General features: G+C 35.8%; 1 protein-coding gene across 1 annotated transcript in view; it reads right to left on the bottom strand.

The window, feature by feature from the left end:
• Nucleotides 1-18,619, bottom strand: part of LOC106057775 (receptor-type tyrosine-protein phosphatase epsilon-like) — a 53,914-nt gene extending 35,295 nt beyond the window's left edge. The window contains exons 1-5 of the mRNA XM_056028665.1: nucleotides 18,439-18,619; nucleotides 18,108-18,326; nucleotides 7,348-7,548; nucleotides 4,228-4,359; nucleotides 1,615-1,752 (exon numbers count right to left, since the gene is read on the bottom strand). Coding sequence (XP_055884640.1) covers nucleotides 1,615-1,752; nucleotides 4,228-4,359; nucleotides 7,348-7,548; nucleotides 18,108-18,326; nucleotides 18,439-18,616 — 868 coding nt within the window. The 5' untranslated portion in view covers nucleotides 18,617-18,619. The remainder of the gene's footprint in view (nucleotides 1-1,614; nucleotides 1,753-4,227; nucleotides 4,360-7,347; nucleotides 7,549-18,107; nucleotides 18,327-18,438) is intronic.
• Between the last annotated feature and the right edge of the window lie 621 nt (nucleotides 18,620-19,240).

Genomic DNA, 19,240 nt, shown 5'->3' with positions numbered 1-19,240 from the left:
GTGGGAGTCACAGATTGCTGGAGCGTGCTCCCCACAAAGCGATCCACACCTCTCTCTGCAGGTGCCGTTTTCTCCTTCTCCAGTTGACCAAGTTTCTCTCGACACGATGTCGAAAACGTGGCCTCTCCATCCTGACGGTCGTCGCTGGCGTAGGCCACCTGACACAAAGAGTAGTAGTGACAGCTCTTGTTGTTAATGCAGTTGATTCAGAACTGCGCTTCATCAAGCCCTTTCTCAGGATGACTTGTGAAAGAGCTGTAGACCCACATGAAGCCACGCTGTTTAACAAACTGTCAGCCTTAGCCGTCTCGGGGAGAATTATCTGTAAGCACCTTTACAACGTTTCAGGTGCAAAAGTTCATCAGCTGCAGGGTTCTTTTGACTACCTTCAGGGCCTCTCTCGCTGGTGAAAACAGAAGTATCGAAGTCCACTGGTTTCAGACCCTGTTGATGGGTTTCTTGACATTTGCATTCCCTTCGTGAAACACCGCATGTACAGTTGTTGCTTACCGCCGGAAAGCAACAATCAAAATTCAAGTTCCCCTCGTAGGCTCTAACGCAGGCTCAAAGTTGTCCTGCTCTGTTGGGGTCGTTGTTGCACTCAAAGCTGGTACAACAAAAGTTTCAGTCGCGTAGCAGACTTCTTCGACTGTCTCTTTCTGTTCCTCTGTGTGCTTTTTGTTAAGATTTACGCATTCTTTGTAACTATCAGTACAGTCACTGTCTTGAATGAGTAACGGTTCATTGTTGTTGAATGATGTTGGACTACTCTTTCTTACAGGATTGATTTGGCCTTGCACGTTACGTATCAGTTTGTCCTTAGAATGATTCATCGAATCCTGGAAGGTACAAAGTTCACGTAACCAGTTCTGGATGGTGTTCAGCACCTCAACAATATCTGGTTGTACCTCAAACAGGTAGGTCTCGGGATCCTCACCTTCATCAACCAAGTCCTGTCAAAGACTGGCTCTTATCTTTTCTTTGGCCCCAACGATCTTTAGCTCTCTGGCTCGGAGCTCCTCATTTAACTGCTTGTAGCTCAGTTCATCTAGCTTCCTAAGCATTGTCATTCTCTCCTTTCGTTGAGCTACCTAAGTTCCACTTCTGACACCAATTGTTGTAACTCTAGGGTAGGCACTCAACGTAAGGCAGACAACTCAACACAGTTTAACAGGAAATAAATAGATGTGTTTATTCACTAGGACACACATAACATCCTTCAGCTTCCTCATACTACTAATTTACTAGTCCTTTAGACAGCAAACCGAATGTGGACCAACGACAGCCTTCCTCGCTTCGCTCCAGGTCCCTTCTACAATCTTCAGGCAGCACCAAAAGCTGGCTTCTTAGTTTCCAAACCAGACTCTTCACTATCCCTGATGCACTGTTATTCTCTCTCTCCTAGTGTCTCCCTGTTTACGTTCACTGGTGCGCTAGTGCGCACTTCAAGCACTGGTGCAAGGCAGGGTTACAACAATATATTTTACAGCAAGAGAGAACGAAAAAAAAACAGGAAGAGAGAAATAAAGAGAGAGAGAAAGAAAGAGACAGACAATAAATGGTAGTTTTTGTCATTTTAGATTTGTTTTTACTAAATTTCAAATTTTAACTTACCGGTTTTACAAACCGGAGGATCTCTAAAACCGTAACAACCAGCTTCACAAAGTCCAGTCTGTGCATTGCAAGTTTTTTTCCAGCAGTTTGTTGAGCAGTTGTTGTTACAGTTTATACCCCATTTGTGTGGATCACAAGCTTGAAATAACATATTTAACAATAATGTAAACCATATAGATCTATATTATTCATACCTACTATACACAAATAATACTCTAAGCCTCATACGAACTTTATACAATTGATACATTTTTTTATACTAGGTATTTAAATATCTAATTATTTCATTTAATTTTTTTTTCAGATGGCTGCCTGGCCGTACGTTTTGCACGCTGGACTGTCTTTCGGACTTATCGATGGTCCGGGGTTCAAACCCTTCTCTCTCTCATCCCATTGGTTCTGGACTAGGAAGTAAATTATCTTGAACTTTGTAGGAACATTCGAAACACGTAAATATTTTACCAAAAGACATTTTCAAAGTCTTGTCATACAATCATTTTGTTTGTTAACTAATTTTTTAGTTTTGTTATTTCATAAACTTCGACTCTTGTTAGATCTACAATGTCTAGATGAACTGAAATCTTCAGAATAGCTGCGTGAGGGTCAATTATTCACACAGAAAAATGTTTTTCTTCCATTAGACCAGACATGTCAAACACGGCGTTCGGGGCCGGCTTGGCCACCTAAAAAATTATCAAAATAATGTTTAACTATTACGCTGGAAAACAAGCTACTTGAAAAATAGTGCTTAATCATAGTAATTTTTAGTCACCAAAATAGTTCTACAAATTTAGCCAACTTAGGGACAGGTATGCCATTAATTATTGTATTCTATTGCATTGTTTCTAATTTACATAAAACTAATAGGCTGTTTTGCAACTGATTTTTTGCTGCGGCTCCTCAGGTCATAGTAGGCCTAAGTTTTTATGTGGCCCATACATCTTAATGAGTTTGGCATGCCTGCATTAGATTCAGATATGATTTATAGTACAACATATTGATGACATAGCTCTTTATCACAGATAACTAGTCAATATATTTGAATCTAGTTGTAGACCTAACACGTTTCAATATTGTTTAACTTTAAATCAGAAGAAACGAGAAGTTAGTAAAATAGTTATTTTTCTTTAATTATATAGGCCTATATTTATTGTTGGCATAAGCCACTAACTGCGGCATTTTAGCTCTTCGCGAATTTTAGCATGTTATAATCCCAACTTTCCGATATTTTAAAATTTGTATGTACTCCTCACTGCTCAACGATAACCTTTATATTTTAAATATTTATAAGGATAATCAGCCTTACAGAATAAATACAATTACGACCCAATGTTTTGTTTCAGTAACAGGTACAAGTTTAGCAATATCGAACATTGTAGGTGACTCTTGTTGCAGATTATGATTTATATTTAATAAATAAAAAAGAACTTGGATGCTAAATTACATCTGATCCACTCTCTTTGTTTCTTAACGTGCATGCGTCAGTACAATAAGTTTTCTAATTCATATGCTCGGGTTTGAATGACTTGTGTTTCAACGATGAACAATTTATTCGGCACGCATAGGTCCTATGAAATAATTAACAAGGTTACAAAGACAGTTCGTGTGGAGACACAAACTAAAAATCGGCCCCCGAAGTGATCCACCCAGGCAGGTAAAAAGGCAGGTTTCAATATTTTCAGAAAGAATATCAGAATGAAATTCTATCAAAGACAAATGACAGAGACGAATGAAAAAAGAAATGGAGAAAGAAGGTTGACGGATCTTGTGTGGTGCCCCAGCGGTCCACAGACCAAAGGATAGCTGGAAGTGAATGTGAAGTAAGATGTTAACCTGGCCTAACTAATGTCTTATAATGAATTTATAATCGATCTAATTGTTTTGTAAAGGGACAATCTCTTATTCCTCAAGAAAAAACATTACCGTAAAAATAAAAATTCCTTTAGTTGAGTGTTCTACGCCCGTAATGATGCGCTGCAGTTCACGCCATAATATGAAAAACTACTAATTGATTGTTGTTTTAAAATATGTCCAACTTATATGCATACTAAATAGATTTTTTCTCTTAAAAAAAAGTAAACAGTATTTTAGTGTAGATGTAGTTAATAAAACAGAACTTATTTAACTTTGCAATACAAAGGTAAAAAAAAATTTTTTGACCAAATATCTAAAACCGTTTACATAAATGTGTTAAAAATATAGTACACTGCAATCTCTCCTACTAAAAAGCCCGTGTTTGTTACTATTAATATTGAATAGTTGTAAAAGTGTTGTATTTTTATGAAAAAAACTGCTTGCATAAGTGATTTAAAAAATTAGATTTTTCGTTTTCAGAAAAGAAAAAAGTAGCCGTTGCATCAGAACTTTGAATGGTCTAAAATAATATGATGCGGACTTTCACTATCTTTTCTAGTTTACGAGATCTAAACGGGACTGACGGACAGACGGACGGACAGACATTCCACACAAAAACTAATAGCGTTTTTTTCCCTTTATGGGGCCACTAAAAATCAGTTTTTGATTGCGTATTCGAGTAAACTTAAACATATAACATATTTTCTAACGTACGATATATACAATTTGCTACATTGAATCATATTTTCGTCTACTTACCTGCTTTACATTCAGGTGGATCACTAAAACCAAAACATATATAATCACATGAACCTTTAATATTACAGTTGCGTTTACATTTAAATTCACATGTCTCATTGCAGTCCAAACCTTTTTTTCCTTCTGGACAGTCTGTGGGGAAAATGTTATTCACTTTAGTGGCGTATATTTTTTTTTCTAAGGGTGTTAATATTTTTAGGATTTTTTATTCCACACACTTATATATATATAGAGCACCATAGTTTGCTTTCTTGTGAGAAATGGCTTTCACTGATGAGTCTCTAGTGAAATGTCACATGAATCAGTGAAAATGAACCTCAACGAACATATTAATCTTGTTGAGGTTAAAACAGTTGGGAAGCTCAAAAGGCTCTGACTGTCCTCCAGCAAAAGCTTTTAAAATGGGTGGTGCTGCTCTAACCGTTAGCAGACCCCTACATGCTGGGACAAATAAGTGATAGTAAATGTGATTGTTTTGTCAGACCCGTCCTGTTAGTGTAACCCAGTAACCCACAATGCTGGCATGTCGAAAGAATGTACTAATTAACAGATTGGGGGGGGCATAATTGGATTCCTTTTAGGCCTTTATGTATGGACGATCTAACATTAATAAAGCAGCATTTAAACAGACAAGAAAGTGTTTGTTAGTCTCTACTAGCCTACTATTACAAAATGTACTATCCCACCTGAACATCATATCGCTTCTCAAAAAAGCCCAACTCTGCTCCATAATGAGCTTACGCTAGCAGAACTACCTTAGAAATAACCTTGTTCTGCTGGAGGCTGGTGTGGACAGTATAGAAGCACTACTTACATGGGGACAACTGTATGTCAAAAGCGATTTTTCTTGACGAGCTTATAGGAAGACGGCGTAACAGAGGTGACCCTGTAAGCGCTTTAAAAATCAACTCTGGCGCCCTTTCGCCCTCACTTGCATAGATGATCTCTTAAGAGACATCTGAGAGAGCTTTTACGAAGTCCGCGGGACACATTTGTGACCCAGAGGAAAGCCCTGGTAAAAGAAAGATGCAGAAGACGGAAAGAAAACTACCCCCCCCCCCCACCCCCGTGAAAAAATATTCAGGTCGCAACTGGGTTTGCGTAGTCATGTGAAATACTGCACTCATCATTAATCTTCGAAATCAATGACATTGCCATTATACATATATTTTCATAGGACTCACAGCCAATATACATTTATTCTTTACGCAAAATAGCGCAGGTAAAGGAACAAAAATATGCCATTTCTTGCGCTAAAGTTTTTCTTTATGTTTAAAAAATTATCTTTATTTTACTCATACCAAAAACAAATTGCTTCTTTTAAATTTTAATTTCTAACATAAAGAAATTTTTTTCTGGTGCATGGTCTTGCAATCTTTTTTGTTTAATAATCCACAATAAAATCAATCTATATTATAAAGTAGAATGTGAGGTGTATGTATGTATGTATGTTACTTATAGACATCAAAACCGCTTGACCAATCTTGATAAAACTTGGCAGGAATGTTTCTTAGGTACCAACTTAGACCTTAGTGTATGTATTGTAGCCCTAAAACAAACTTAAGACCCTAAAAAAAAAATAAAGTTGTCCGACTCTATTACAGCTATAGTATTTTATGGATCTAGGCCATGTCTACAATGTTGACATGCGAAAAGATAGAAAGGATTTAGACCTATATCTAATTTTAAGAAATACACTTTGCGCAGATATTTTTTTACTTTGACACATGAAAATACAAAAGAAGATACATTGATTTCATTATATAATAAAATTAACCTTCAATTTTGTGTTTCAAAAGCATTTTTTACATTAATTAGTTCCTTATATCTGTGATTACAGATTTCCTGACGAACATTCTTTCATTAGACAATACCGTAATGAATCGCGTACTAAATATTAATTCGTTTAATTGTTTACTTTATAATCCCATCCCTAGATCTAAAACTCTAATTCAACTCTAAAATGATAAAACTTCTCTTCGCACAGATAGTTTTAAACTTTAACACATAAACATATTAATTTAAGTCCATTCATTTCATATTTTGATCAAATAAACATTCAAATTTGGTTTTCTAAAGCTACATTCGTTTGCGAAAGCTGCGAAGCCGAGTTGAGATAGGCCTAGATCTATATTCATTCATGAATCGCGTACTAAACATTATGTCGTTTAATTGTTCACTTTATAATCCCATTCATTTAACAAAGCTATCGCTCTTTTCGTTTTTAATAGATAAAAATGTATCGACTTCGGGTAAACCCATTTTCTCAAAACTTATTTTATTTTCGTAGCGAAAGAGAAATAACGTGAAAGGATCATTAGCTACGTTTAACATACATCTAAATCCAATCCACTAGATTATCCAAAAGCAATTTTTACATAAATTAGTTCCTGATATCTGTGACTACAGTTTTCCTAGCGAACATTATTTCATTAGACATTACCAAATGGTTACACATTAACACATCTCTCTACTGAGTCTATTCCTAGGCCTATGTTTAAAACTCTTATTGAACTCTAAGATGATAAAACTTCTTTTCGCAAAGATAGTTTTATGCTTTAACACATAAACATACTAATTATTGTCCATTCATTTCATATTTTAATCAAATTAACATTCAAATTTGTTTTTCTAAAGCACTTTTAATATATTCGTTCGCTGTTCGCTAAAGCTGCGTAGCCGTGTTCAGATAGGCCTACATTCATTCATGAAAAAAAGTTCACGCATGCGCAGCACAGAATGTACTCAATAGTCTATTAAAGCCAATTTTTAACTCTAGATTAGTGTAGATTTAGATCTATGTCTACCTCAAGATCTACTTTATACTTTATACACATGAACATACAAAATTTAGTCTATTCATCTCAAATTTTAATCAAATATATGTAGGCCTACAAGCAAATGTTTTAATTTGAAAAAAAATGGATTTAAGCCTATTAGCTTTTTTGATTTGATAGCTTCATTCACACTATTTTTACATTGACACATTCGCTTTACTTATTACATTATTATTTCGTTTAATTGTTTACAAAACACTCTCAGTGACTATATCGAAAGCAATGGGCAAATAAAGACACGTGGGTCGCGGGTAACATATGTCTAGTATAAAATAAAAGTTACCTCCAAAAATCTCAACCTCACATAATGTTAAAAAATTATCCTGTTTATTTGCTACCGATATATTCACTGTGCTTATTGGTTGAGGTATTTGTTCCGTAACGGTATAAAGTGACTGAAGGTCTTTTCCTTGGTAGCGTAAAATTTCATGATGATCATCCATTGCAACGAGCGTAAAATTCTGAAGTCTTGCTTGTAAAATTCCTGTGAAAAAATATTTTTGTAACCACAACATAACGTAGAAACACTAATAATTTACTTAATTGGCTACATTAGCTACCTCTTACCAAGCTTATATCAACTCACTCTGTCTGTCTGGTAAAAATTGTGTACACGTTATTTCTCCCACACCCAATCTCAGATTAAGCTGAAATTTTGCACCATTATTTCTTTTACTTGACAACACAAGAATCAATGAAAACTAAATTAGCCTATTAGTTAATTATTAACTATTGGTAATTAATTATTTTGCTTGGTATCTCGAACAAGGGAAAGTACTGACTGAAGTGGTGGTATAAGCTGAATTAGTCCCCTTCATAGTTTGTTATCTGAGACTTAGTGAACACAAACATGAAAAAGAACCAATACATAACTATACAAACTTCCATAATCATACGCTTTTCGCTAGAAAATAGGTAACCGTTTTGGCTTGAGAAGCCCACGGGTTCGAAGCATGAAATTGCGCTAAAAAAATAATAGGTAAAAATTAAGAATTATTATTGTTAGTATGGATTTATTATAGATCTAATTAAATGACTGATCCAAACTAATTGATACTTTTAATATATATATAAGGCTTGTCTTCGAGTCCGAAGATTAGTGAGGAATACAATATTTCCCGTGGCTGCGCAGCTCCAGCTGTGACCTACATATTTTGCTACATCCAAGCAAGCATACCCATTGTCCGCAGGTGGTCGATTTAGATTTTCTTTTCGTCGTCTGCGTTTGTCCTCGGCAGCAGATTTTCTTTTGGTCTCAAATGTGTATCCCGCGGCCTTCGTGAGTGACCTCCAGCTGTTTCGTTCGGAGGCCGCATTCAACTAGGTGCTCTCTTCTATGTCAGCAAAGGAAAGTTGACGCCTAAGCTGGTCTTTGAAGCGTTTCCGTGGGGCGCCTCTGTTACGTTGACCACCTTTTAGCTCACCAAAAAAAAGCTGCCTTTGGCATACGTTTGTCTCCCATACGAGATACGTGCCCTGCCCAGCGTAGCTGTCGGCCCATAAGAAGTCCCTCTATACTGTCCTTACCGGCGTTCGCAAGGACATCGCTGTTTGTAGTGCGGTCCTACCACCGTATGTCCATGATGGAGCGCTCTGAGACATGGACACTATATAAAAAACAACTAAGACTTCTTGAGCGCTTTCACCAAAGACTCTTAATATAACTTTTTTTAAAGTCATTTTTTTATTTTGCTTCTTTTTAAAACATAGAAATAAGGATAAATTGTAAAACGTACCCTAACAGTAACCTAGCTAATTTTTCAAAATCTATTTAGAGGTCCACAAACGGTAAAAAGCCGTTTTTTTAGTTGTTTTTTTTTTCGAATATTCTTTGACTTTCCATCCCTCTGGTTTTCATGTTTATCTCTCAAAAACTAAAATTACAATTTAAAATGTTTTATCATTTTATGCAGCAAGTAATAATGTTTGTTAGAGCTAGTTTTATTACAAAGCTTATATCAACTTACTCTGTCTGTCTGATATAAATTTTGTACACGTTATTTCTCCCACACCCATATTCAAATCAAGTTGAAGCACAATTATTAATTGAAGTAAATCAATAAAAAGAGTAACCAATTATACAATTGATTTCTGGTAATTTATTATTTTGTTTAATAATAACAAAATAAACTAATACTATAGTTTGTGATGAGCAAAAGTTAACTAAAAAGTTAGAAACTTTTAGTTTCACTAAAAAAATTAGTTAAGGCCATTGTTTAACTACATAAAAAAAGATTAGTTAAATTCGTAGTTTAATTAATTTTTTTTAGTTACTAACTAAAAAGTTTAATTAAAATTTGTAAAACGTTTTATCATGTGGTCAGCGTTGAAACGCACTCCCTGTTTTCTGGTCATGTGATATTAATAACTTTGATTATCAAAAAAATGATGCAGTTAACATCTATTTAGTCAGTCTGCATTTGAAGAGGGTAAAGTAAGATCCTGGTAGAAGTTATGGGAGTAAATATTTGCACTTGAAAGTAGCAGTTTTATAAAATGTTAAATATTTTTTGTCAAAAGCTTCTATGCAATATTATGAATGAGGTTGTTCCGAATTTTTTTTGTGAGCCACATGGAGGTGTTTAATTTCTGTTTCTAGTGGGAATCTGATTAGTGAGTTAGGTCAATATTTAGTGGTTTTAATCAATTCATTGGCGGTAAACAATATTTTTTAACTGCAGGAACATCAAGTACAACCTTTTTATAGTCTTAAGACTTATTATTGAGATATATTAAGTCTAAATCAACAGTTAGGCCTATATAGATCTAAAAGCATTAGGGTAACCAACTCTAGAAAAAAAAATCTGAATCCACACCCTCTTTGACCATAAAGAAAATAGACTGTGTTCAACTGATTTTAACAACCTGGTCAGCTAGACATACACATGACCACATGTAGGCCTAGTGTACTGTACATGTGTAGTCGATAATACTGTAGACTACCCTGCATTAAGCGTTATGCAATAGTGTTTGCTTAATGTGGAGTGGTCAGACAAGAAAATAACACACTGGCGTGGCTAGTCAAGCATGTTCGTAGATATATCTTTACACTAAAATAGTTAAACACCCTGCCTGCCCAGAAAGTAAATAGACGGTGTGTCCGACTTATTTTAACAATCTGGCCAGATAGACCTACACATGTAGGCCTATATAGTGTACTAAGTGTGCAGTCCATACTGGTACAGCCACCCTGTTTTTTTGTTAGTTGTATTTTTAGTGGTCAGACAAAGGTTTTAAAAACTTCAACGATTTCGTTTCAATTTCTTTTGTTACTAGATCTAAATTTGAAATTTTAAAAGTATGTTATTTAATGAGATTTTAAACTTTATTGGTATAAGTAAGATTTTCCGTTATATAATAAGTTAACATATTTAAAAAAAAAAGTACCATTATTTTCTAAAGGTTATAATTCAAGGCAAAAATACAAGCGCACATATTTATTAAGACATTTTTAAAATTTTATTGTGCATTAACGTTTATGTAAGAAACATACTCTTTATTACTGATTTTATTATAGATAAATATTACTAGAATGTTAAAAGAATAAGATCGAACCGTACCGTAGGCATACAGTCGGATGATTATATCCTATATAGATCTAGTTCAGCCATGTCCCCCCCCCAAAAAAAAAAAGTTATGAAAAGTTTGTTATAGTTTAATTAACTTTCTTTAGTTTAACTATCTTTTGAAATTCATGATAACTAATAGTTTAACTACTTTATTTTAGTTGAAAACTAGTTTTAGTTTAACTTTTAAAAGTTAGTTTAGTTCCCATCACTAACTACAGTACTCAGATATATGGCTACATTTTTTAGTTTTGTCCCCTTAAATATAATTGTTAATGTTATTTCTCCATCGCGTATTCTCCGATTAAGTTGATAATTTAAACAATTATTTATTGTACCTAACAAAACATGAATGAGTAAACAAAAATAATTAATTAGTCAATTAATATTTGGTAATTAATTATTTTGTTTGATATCGAATAAGGGAAACAACTTCTACATTATTGGTAGATATAGTTCTTTAGATAAGTTGGATTTTTGTATTTTGCTTTTTGTTAAGAATGCGTATAATTTTGTTTTTAACGACTCTGTTTTGTGTAGTACTAGACATATATTACCCGAGTTGCCTCGCCATTTGATTGTGTTACATTCTGTGCCAAACCCACCACATAATCTTTTGGTGTCAGAAGAGGGATTCGAAGAAAGACACAGTCTTCCAGACCTCCCTGTCAGACGATAAGTGGAGCCTTCGGAGCCCTTTTAATCAAGTCAGAAGTTGAACAAGTATTTTTTATGGTAGATTATAAGAATAATTCACGTCCAGGCATTAGCGCACTTATCTGTATATGATTAGCAAGAACTACTTTTTTTTGGTGGGGGGGGGGTTGTGCTTTAGAGGGGGAATGCGTATTTTCAAATACACTGTGCTCGCGTATTTTCCTGTCCATTTGCATACAGAACACCCAAGTTGCGTACTTGTATTGTACCATTTCTAGATATTCCTGTTGTCTCTTCTTCTACTTTCAGGGTACTTTAAGTAGTTAGTTAGTTTAAGTATATAATTGTATTAAGTTAGTTTAAGTATAATTGTATTAAGTACTAAAAAAAACCTGCAGTCAATGGAGAAGAACAGGACGAAACACAATGCAGTGGATTGGGGTGAGGTCAATCCTTTGAGTGGCAAAGGGGAGACAGAGGGAGTAGGAGTGGACCAAACAAAAGTCGCGACTCTCCGGGCTCAGTTAGAGGCCCAAAAACTGGCCTGCCAACGGCCTCTCATAATCTCGGAACAGACAAAGCGGATACGCCAGTTCAGCGGTAGTGGCACTGCCGAGGAGTTTGCATGGGAGAGACATGGGAGCTTAGGCCTTATTCTTCACAGGAAAAGGTGGCAGTCATTATGAGCAATGTCAGCGGCCCTGCCAGGAAGGAGATAGATTTGCAGACTTCACGAACGAAGAGTGACGTGAAGCCTTGATGGAAACACTCCTCGAGGCGTTCGCCCAAACTATGCCAGTTCGGGAAGCTGAGGTGGTCTTCCTGAGATCACGGCAGCGAGGAACAGAGTCACTTCGAGAATTCTCACACCTGATTTTCGGCGAACACTCTGTGGTGGTGAACCAACAAAAGCGTGAGAGGGTGGAATGCTTCAGTGAGGCAAGGCTAAGGGACCAATTCGTCCACGGGCTGAACGACTCTGCCCTACGTAGGGAACTGCTGAAACTGGTGGAGGAGGAACCAGCAATAACATTCATTGCAGTTAGAAACCAGGCCCTTAAATGGGAAAGCCAGGACCGAGAAACTCCCAACCACAAAACCAGTGGTGCGAACTGGTAAGTTCCCAACTGAACATGTTTGGAGAATTATTGGAGGCTTTGCAGTACACTCAACAAGCGAATGGGCAGAGCAGCCCATACCCCTACCAGCCTCTCCACCAAACACAGACAAGTCACCAAATTCAGTGGGCAGTTAACCGTCCCACAGCACCTGCAGGACTGATTTGGGCGCAAACAAGTAGGGGATATTTCCCATACGCTGAGGATGGAGCACCAGTCTGCATCAACTGTTGGAAGTCTTGACATGTGGCGCATCAATGTCTGGAATCGTCACAACCTGAAACTCTGATTCACTCAAGTGCTATAGGTTTTTCTGTCAATGGTATATTGCCCCGTGTTTCAGAAAAACCACCCACGATACCTAAAAGACTGAAGTTAAGAAAATGGTGTAATTTTCACAACAGCCGCTCACACATTTTGTATGAATGCAGATCACAGCCAATCCACACAATTGCCGTCCTTTTTCCTGGATACATGAACCACCCATCTTCACCTGGACGTAATCCACAAGTTGAAGAGGAAGTAGTAATCGATGGACGTAGGGCAAAATGTCTATTAGACTCTGGCTGCTCTTTTGATGTCATTGTCAGTAGATCTTTTGTAAGACCTGAAGACATTATGGATGTATCAGTGACCCTCCAATCTCTTGACTTAGACATACCACCCAAAACAGTACCTCTCGCTAAAGTGCATGTCAAGTCCCGTTTTGTCCTTGGTACTATTACAGCTGCTGTTTTCGAATCCTCATTGTATGACATTGTACTCGGATCAAGATTTATAAAACTGGAAATTCCCCCAAACTCCACTATTAAGCTGCCTTCAGTGCATCAAACCGCATCCTCTCGACAAGGAGTAAGAGACACCAAGACGTTTTTAAATCCAAGCACACTATAAAAGATATGACGCCATCACACCTGCCTATTAATGTTGGCTCTCGATGTAGAGAGACCCCGCAGGTTGCGAGAGAAACAGTCAAGTCTCCCCGCTGCGAATTAGTTAGCAGGAGCGAACTAGCCATTTCACCACAAGTCAACCAAGTAGGACAATGGGCCAAAAAACAGGCTAGGCGCATTCACACCAGTGGTGCAAGTCACTTTACCCAACCATGCTCTGCATCCAGAGACAGAAAGTTCGAGGCTTGTCAGCCATGCAAGGCCAGGTTTGATAAATTTCGCAGACCATGTTCATTCAGGAGAAACAAACAGAGTCACCTGCAACAGAGACTTTTTGGTTCACCCCTCACTACCGCACTACCATCAGGTTCCCAAACATCAAGTTTTGGGAAAGATTTTAGTGTCCTCGATTGCCAGATGGAAAGCCCACAGCACCAGCTACAAGCTTCATACAAAAAGAAACCTGATAGGCCACCCTGTAGAATCCAAGGTTCAAGTACACTAAAGGCCGGAGACATAAAATGGTGTCCAAGAGAAGGGATGTTCGGAGAAGAAACAGTTGTTTCTGTTTCCAGAGACGTACTAGGCTAAACACCCCGGGACGGGTCGTTTCGAGCTAGGGGCTCTGTAGTGGGGAGGACATGATATACTGGTCGGCTAAGCTTGACCAAGCACCGGTCAGATTTGAATTCCCTTTCCTGCTGGCATCCTCAATTTGAATTCCCTTTCCTGCTGGCATCCTTCATTGAAACTCCTTTGGCCGCATCCACTCCAATACCACCTTGTTTAATTCTTCATTGTTTGTGCCAAACCCACCACAGTAAAAATAGTATAAATGGAGCTATCTAAATAGCTAATCGACTTAAATCCATTTTTTCAAATTAAAACATTTGCTTGTAGGCCTACATATATTTGATTAAAATTTGAAATGAATATACTTTATTTTGTATGCTCATGTGTTAAAGTATAAAGTAGATCTTGAGTTAGACATAGATCTAGTTCTAGACCAGGCATGTCAAACTCATTAAGGTGTATGGGCCACATAACAAACTTACTATGACCTGAGGGGCCGCAGACAAAAAAATCAGTTGCGAAACAGCCTACTAGTTTTATGTAAATTAGAAATAATGAAATAGAATACAATAATTAATGGCATACCTGTTCCTTAGTTACATTTGTAGTACTATTGGCTAATTAAAAAATACTTTGATTACGCATTATTTTATTTGTCCTAATGCTTGACATCTTTTCTGGGATACCATTTTATTAATGTCAGGTTGACGCTTTCATCACAGATGACAAATTTCGATCAGATAATCTCGAACGGTGAGGTATTTTTGTAGCTTTTATTATGGAAAAGAACTGCTCACAGAGATATGTGCTTGCAAATATAGCTAGAATTCTGGCTGCAAATTTCCGCAATTCAACATACCGTTTAGGGTAAATAACTGTACAATTTTGGCACAGCCATTTCAATATACTTCGATTTCAACAAAGAATCTGACTGCTATTCTATCAGCTCTAGTTGCACATTTCCAGCAGCATTTTCAGAATCAAATGAGAATGGAGATACAAAACACGAAAATTCGTGCTCTTATGTAACGAAGTCACGAAAACGGTCATTGAAAGCATCTACTAACGATTCTAGGTCTAAGACATTCACCAAATGTCGCAACCATATTTAATCTTTTTAGTTCCTGACAGGTTGAGAAGTGAACAAGATTTTTACTTCATATTTGGTTTATCCACAGTCCTAATTTTGCTTGAAAGCATTTCACACGATTACACGCAGTTGTGACAATTTTGTCTTTACTTTGAAGTTTCAAATTCAAGTCTTGCAGGTGACCAGTGGGATCAACTGCTAATGCCGAATCCCGAACCCATTAGTCAGTATGGAAATGTTTAACAGGTTCAACTTTCATGTTCAGAAGCAATACGATTTCCTCACGCAGTGCAAACAATCTCTTCAATATTATGTCATGAGAGCCAGCAGACTTCTGTGTTGTAGGGAACACAATCAAATTCATGTCCAATGTCATCCAGAAACATTAAAAATTGACGAGCATTAAAACCACGGGCACGAATAAAATTGAGAAGCGACTGAAAATGGTCTTATGACATGTTGAAATTGTAATTGCTGTGCGCAGAATGTTTCTTGGTGAATGATGAACTGAAAATGAGCAAATTTAAAATTATCATCAGCCTCTCTTATTTTTGCAAGTAACTTTGAATCAAAACCATTTCATTTCCTGGTTTGTGCACCATACCTTGTTAGACTAGATAGCTTTACCAAAGATAAATTGTAATGCATTATCACCTCCTGTCATTTCTCAAAAACATCCTCGCTTGTTGTGGTGTTATGCATAGAACAGAACTCAAGTAGTTCCTCGTGTATGTCAAAATTCCTGTCACAGGTCCTTATGAATATAACCAACTGTGCTACACTCTTTACATCAGTTGACTCTTCGATATCCAATGAAAATAATTCAAAATCAGCTAATTTGTTCTTTTATTGTTCACGCAACCTGACTGACATGTCATTTATTCTATCTGCGACAGTGTCACTAGTTAACGCTATTTCTTTGAATGCTTTCACTTTTTCTGGACAAATTACTTCAGCTCTAACGACACACTCCTTCATAAAATCACATTTATTAAATGATTTGCAATTGCTTACAATGAAGTTTGACAAAATGTAGCTTGCTTTCACTGCAGACTCACCCTCGTTGTTCAGTTTAACAAATACTATTTTTCAATTCAGGTAGCCTGTCATCTCTTGTTTTCCAGCGTAATAGTTTAACATTATTTTTATAATATTTTAGGTGGCCAAGAGGCCGCATGCGAAGTGGTCGCGCACCCAGTTTGACATGCCTGTTCTAGACTAATCTAGAGTATTAAATATTGGCTTGGAAAGAGTTCATTCTGTGCTGCGCGAAGGCTTTGCTCTGCACATGCGTGACCTTTTTAGTACGCGATTCATGAATGAAAATATCTCAACACTGCTTCGCAGCTTTAGCGAACGAATGTATTAAAAATGCTTTAAAAAAAAATTTGAATGTTAATTTGATTAAAATATGAAATGAATGGACCATATAATTAGTATGTTCATGTGTTAAAGTATAAAACTATCTTTACGAAGAGAAGTTATATTGAATTAGAGTTTTAGACCTTGGAAAATGTCTAATGAAAGAATGTATGTTAGGAATTGTAAATTCGCAGATATAAGGAACGAATTTATGTAAAAAATGCTTTTAAAACACAAATTTGAAGGTTAATTTTATTAAATAATGAAATCAATGGACTGTATTTTGTATGTTCATGTGTCAAAGTAAAAAACTATCTGTGCAAAGTGTAGTTCTTAAAATTAGATCTAGTTTTAGATCCTTTCGATCTTTTCTCATGTAAACATCCTAAACGTTGCCAAGATGATGAAGTTATAATGCTTTCATAGAGTTGGCCAACTTTCTTTTTTTGAGGGTCTTAAGTTTGTTTAGTTTGGTTAGTACCCAAGGAACATTTACGTCAAGTATTATCAAGATTGGTCAAACGGTTTTGATTTCTATTCGGCACATACATACGCCTTACAATCTACTTCATAGAATAATTTCTATATCAGTATGTCACGTGTAGATTTGATAACGTGAAATCTATTTACATCTAATTTATATTTTGTGTGTTTCTAATTTTTACGACAAAGTAATAGTGGGCTCTTCAAAAACAATATGTTACCTGTAAAGTGCGAAACGCTGAAATTCTATAGACAAATTTATAACAACATCATAATAAACTTTGAGACGCGATGGCTGAGTGGTAAAACCCTTGGCTTCCGAAACTAGGGTTCCCAAGTTCGAATCCTGGTGAAGACTGGAGTTTTTAATTTCTGGATCTTAAGGGCGCCTCTGATGGGTACTTGCCATTAGTTGGGGAAAAATAAACGTGGTTGTTTATTGTGCAGGCTAAATGACACCTTTGTTAAAAGTGGGTCACAGAAACAGATGAACTTTATATCATCTGCCCCATTGATCGTTAGGTCCAAAAGGGGCAATTTACTTTTTTTTAAATATAATAAACTTTGAACTGATCTAAGTTCTGACTCTAATTTGAAACAAATATTGACGATTTAATGATTTTATGTCGAGTTTTAAGGTGAATAATATTTAAAATATTCTAAAACAAATTATCATCATTTCACTTCTTTCCAGAAACCTATCTGTTAGAAGCAGGATTTTGTAATTATGTTGCAGCAAAGTCAAATTATAGAAATAGGCATGACGCTACACAAGATATTAGAACTTAGCTTATCTTATCGTGCCTGATATCAAGACGTTTTGGTCTTCAAGGATAATTACATTGTCATTTAGCCTTTTTTTGTGTGTTATATTTAAGTATAGTTTTCTACTTTAAAATAAACAATTATGCTAAATTTAGAATAATGATGATTTCAAAAAACGTACCGTAACACTAAACTATCTAATTTTAAAATTTACATAGGGGTCCACAAACAAAATATGTATTGAAATTCAAACAAATAGGCATACCTAAAAAATAAGCAAAGTGTTCAACAGTATTCTCCGTGTGCCATTAAAGAAAAAAGATTGGGACATATTTGTCTTTGGTAAAGATGTTATTTTTTTTGCTCTATGCATAATGATAATACACATCTCTACGTATGTAATTACTTTGTCTATATTTGAAATAGCATCTCAGGACATATTTTTAATAATTCAAACATCAATATTTTACAGCACTAAACTAGTAAAATAAAAAAAAAGTAAAACATGGTATAAGGTAAATTTTTTTTAAAGTTACCTCTATTGTACAAAATGAACTGATTGACAACAAATGTTGTATTGAATGTTACTGCCCATGATGGGGAGGGATCATATATATCAGTATGTGTACAACTGTTTCCGATATCGAAATTACTGTTTGTATTACCATCCACAGCAAGTTCCGAATCTGAAAGTTTGTGATTTGGTTGAAAAGTGGAAGTCTGACGTGTAGGCTGCTTCAGTGCAACATTTCTTCCTGTGAATTTCATAAAGATAATCCAAATAAGCTTCAAGGAAGTAGATTATATAAAACACATTTAAACATTTTTGACCTACAAATGACATACTAAAGAAAATGTTTTTCTTACCACCACTGACATAAACTGAACATAAAGATTTGACACTGTCTCCTGTGATTGTTACCTCTTGTATAGTAACATTTAATGTACAAAATACATCGATAGTTCTGTTGTTGATTTCTTCAAATCTTTGGGGTTGACACTCAAATGTTACACCAGATGTCTTAAAAAATACTTTAATCACCATAATTGGCTCTGTAAAGAAATCATTATTTAAATATCATTTTTTCTTTACTATTTTGTGGCTTATTAATAAGAATGGTCAACCTCTAAATTGTTAATTTATTATTTCTAAGTAGATAATTAGAGATTTGATACAGATTCAGAGGTTAATACGAAAGGGTCCACGTATCGTGACCCATTCCTGCAAAAAGGTAGGTTTAAATATTTCCAGCAGTAATATCAGAATCTTTGAACTACAAACTACCAACAACCACAATACTACCTACCTCCACACATACGTTTGCGGGACTAAAGTGTTACCGACGTGATTTTTGTTGACAGAGAGAAGATGTATTAATTTTGTTATTATTATTATTATTATTACATTATTATTTTTAAATAAGTATTAAATAATCAGCATAAAGATATGATTAAGAAGTATTTGATGGCTGCTTGGTCGTGCGGTATGCGCGATGGACAGTCGTTCGGATTTCTCGATGATCCCGAGTTCCTACCCTGACCGCTGCCATCCCCCGTCGTCTTAATAACTTTATAGCTTGTATTGTTATGAAATGTTACGAAGATATACAAAATAATAATTCATTAGTCCTTCTTTGTAGTGCCTTTTTTTTTTACTATTAATAGAGAA

The sequence above is a fragment of the Biomphalaria glabrata genome, chromosome 5 (assembly GCF_947242115.1).
Source record: "Biomphalaria glabrata chromosome 5, xgBioGlab47.1, whole genome shotgun sequence".
Lineage (NCBI taxonomy): Eukaryota > Metazoa > Mollusca > Gastropoda > Planorbidae > Biomphalaria > Biomphalaria glabrata.
The sequence above is the reverse complement of the archived record's forward strand: the minus strand, read 5'-3'. Positions and strand labels throughout refer to the sequence as shown.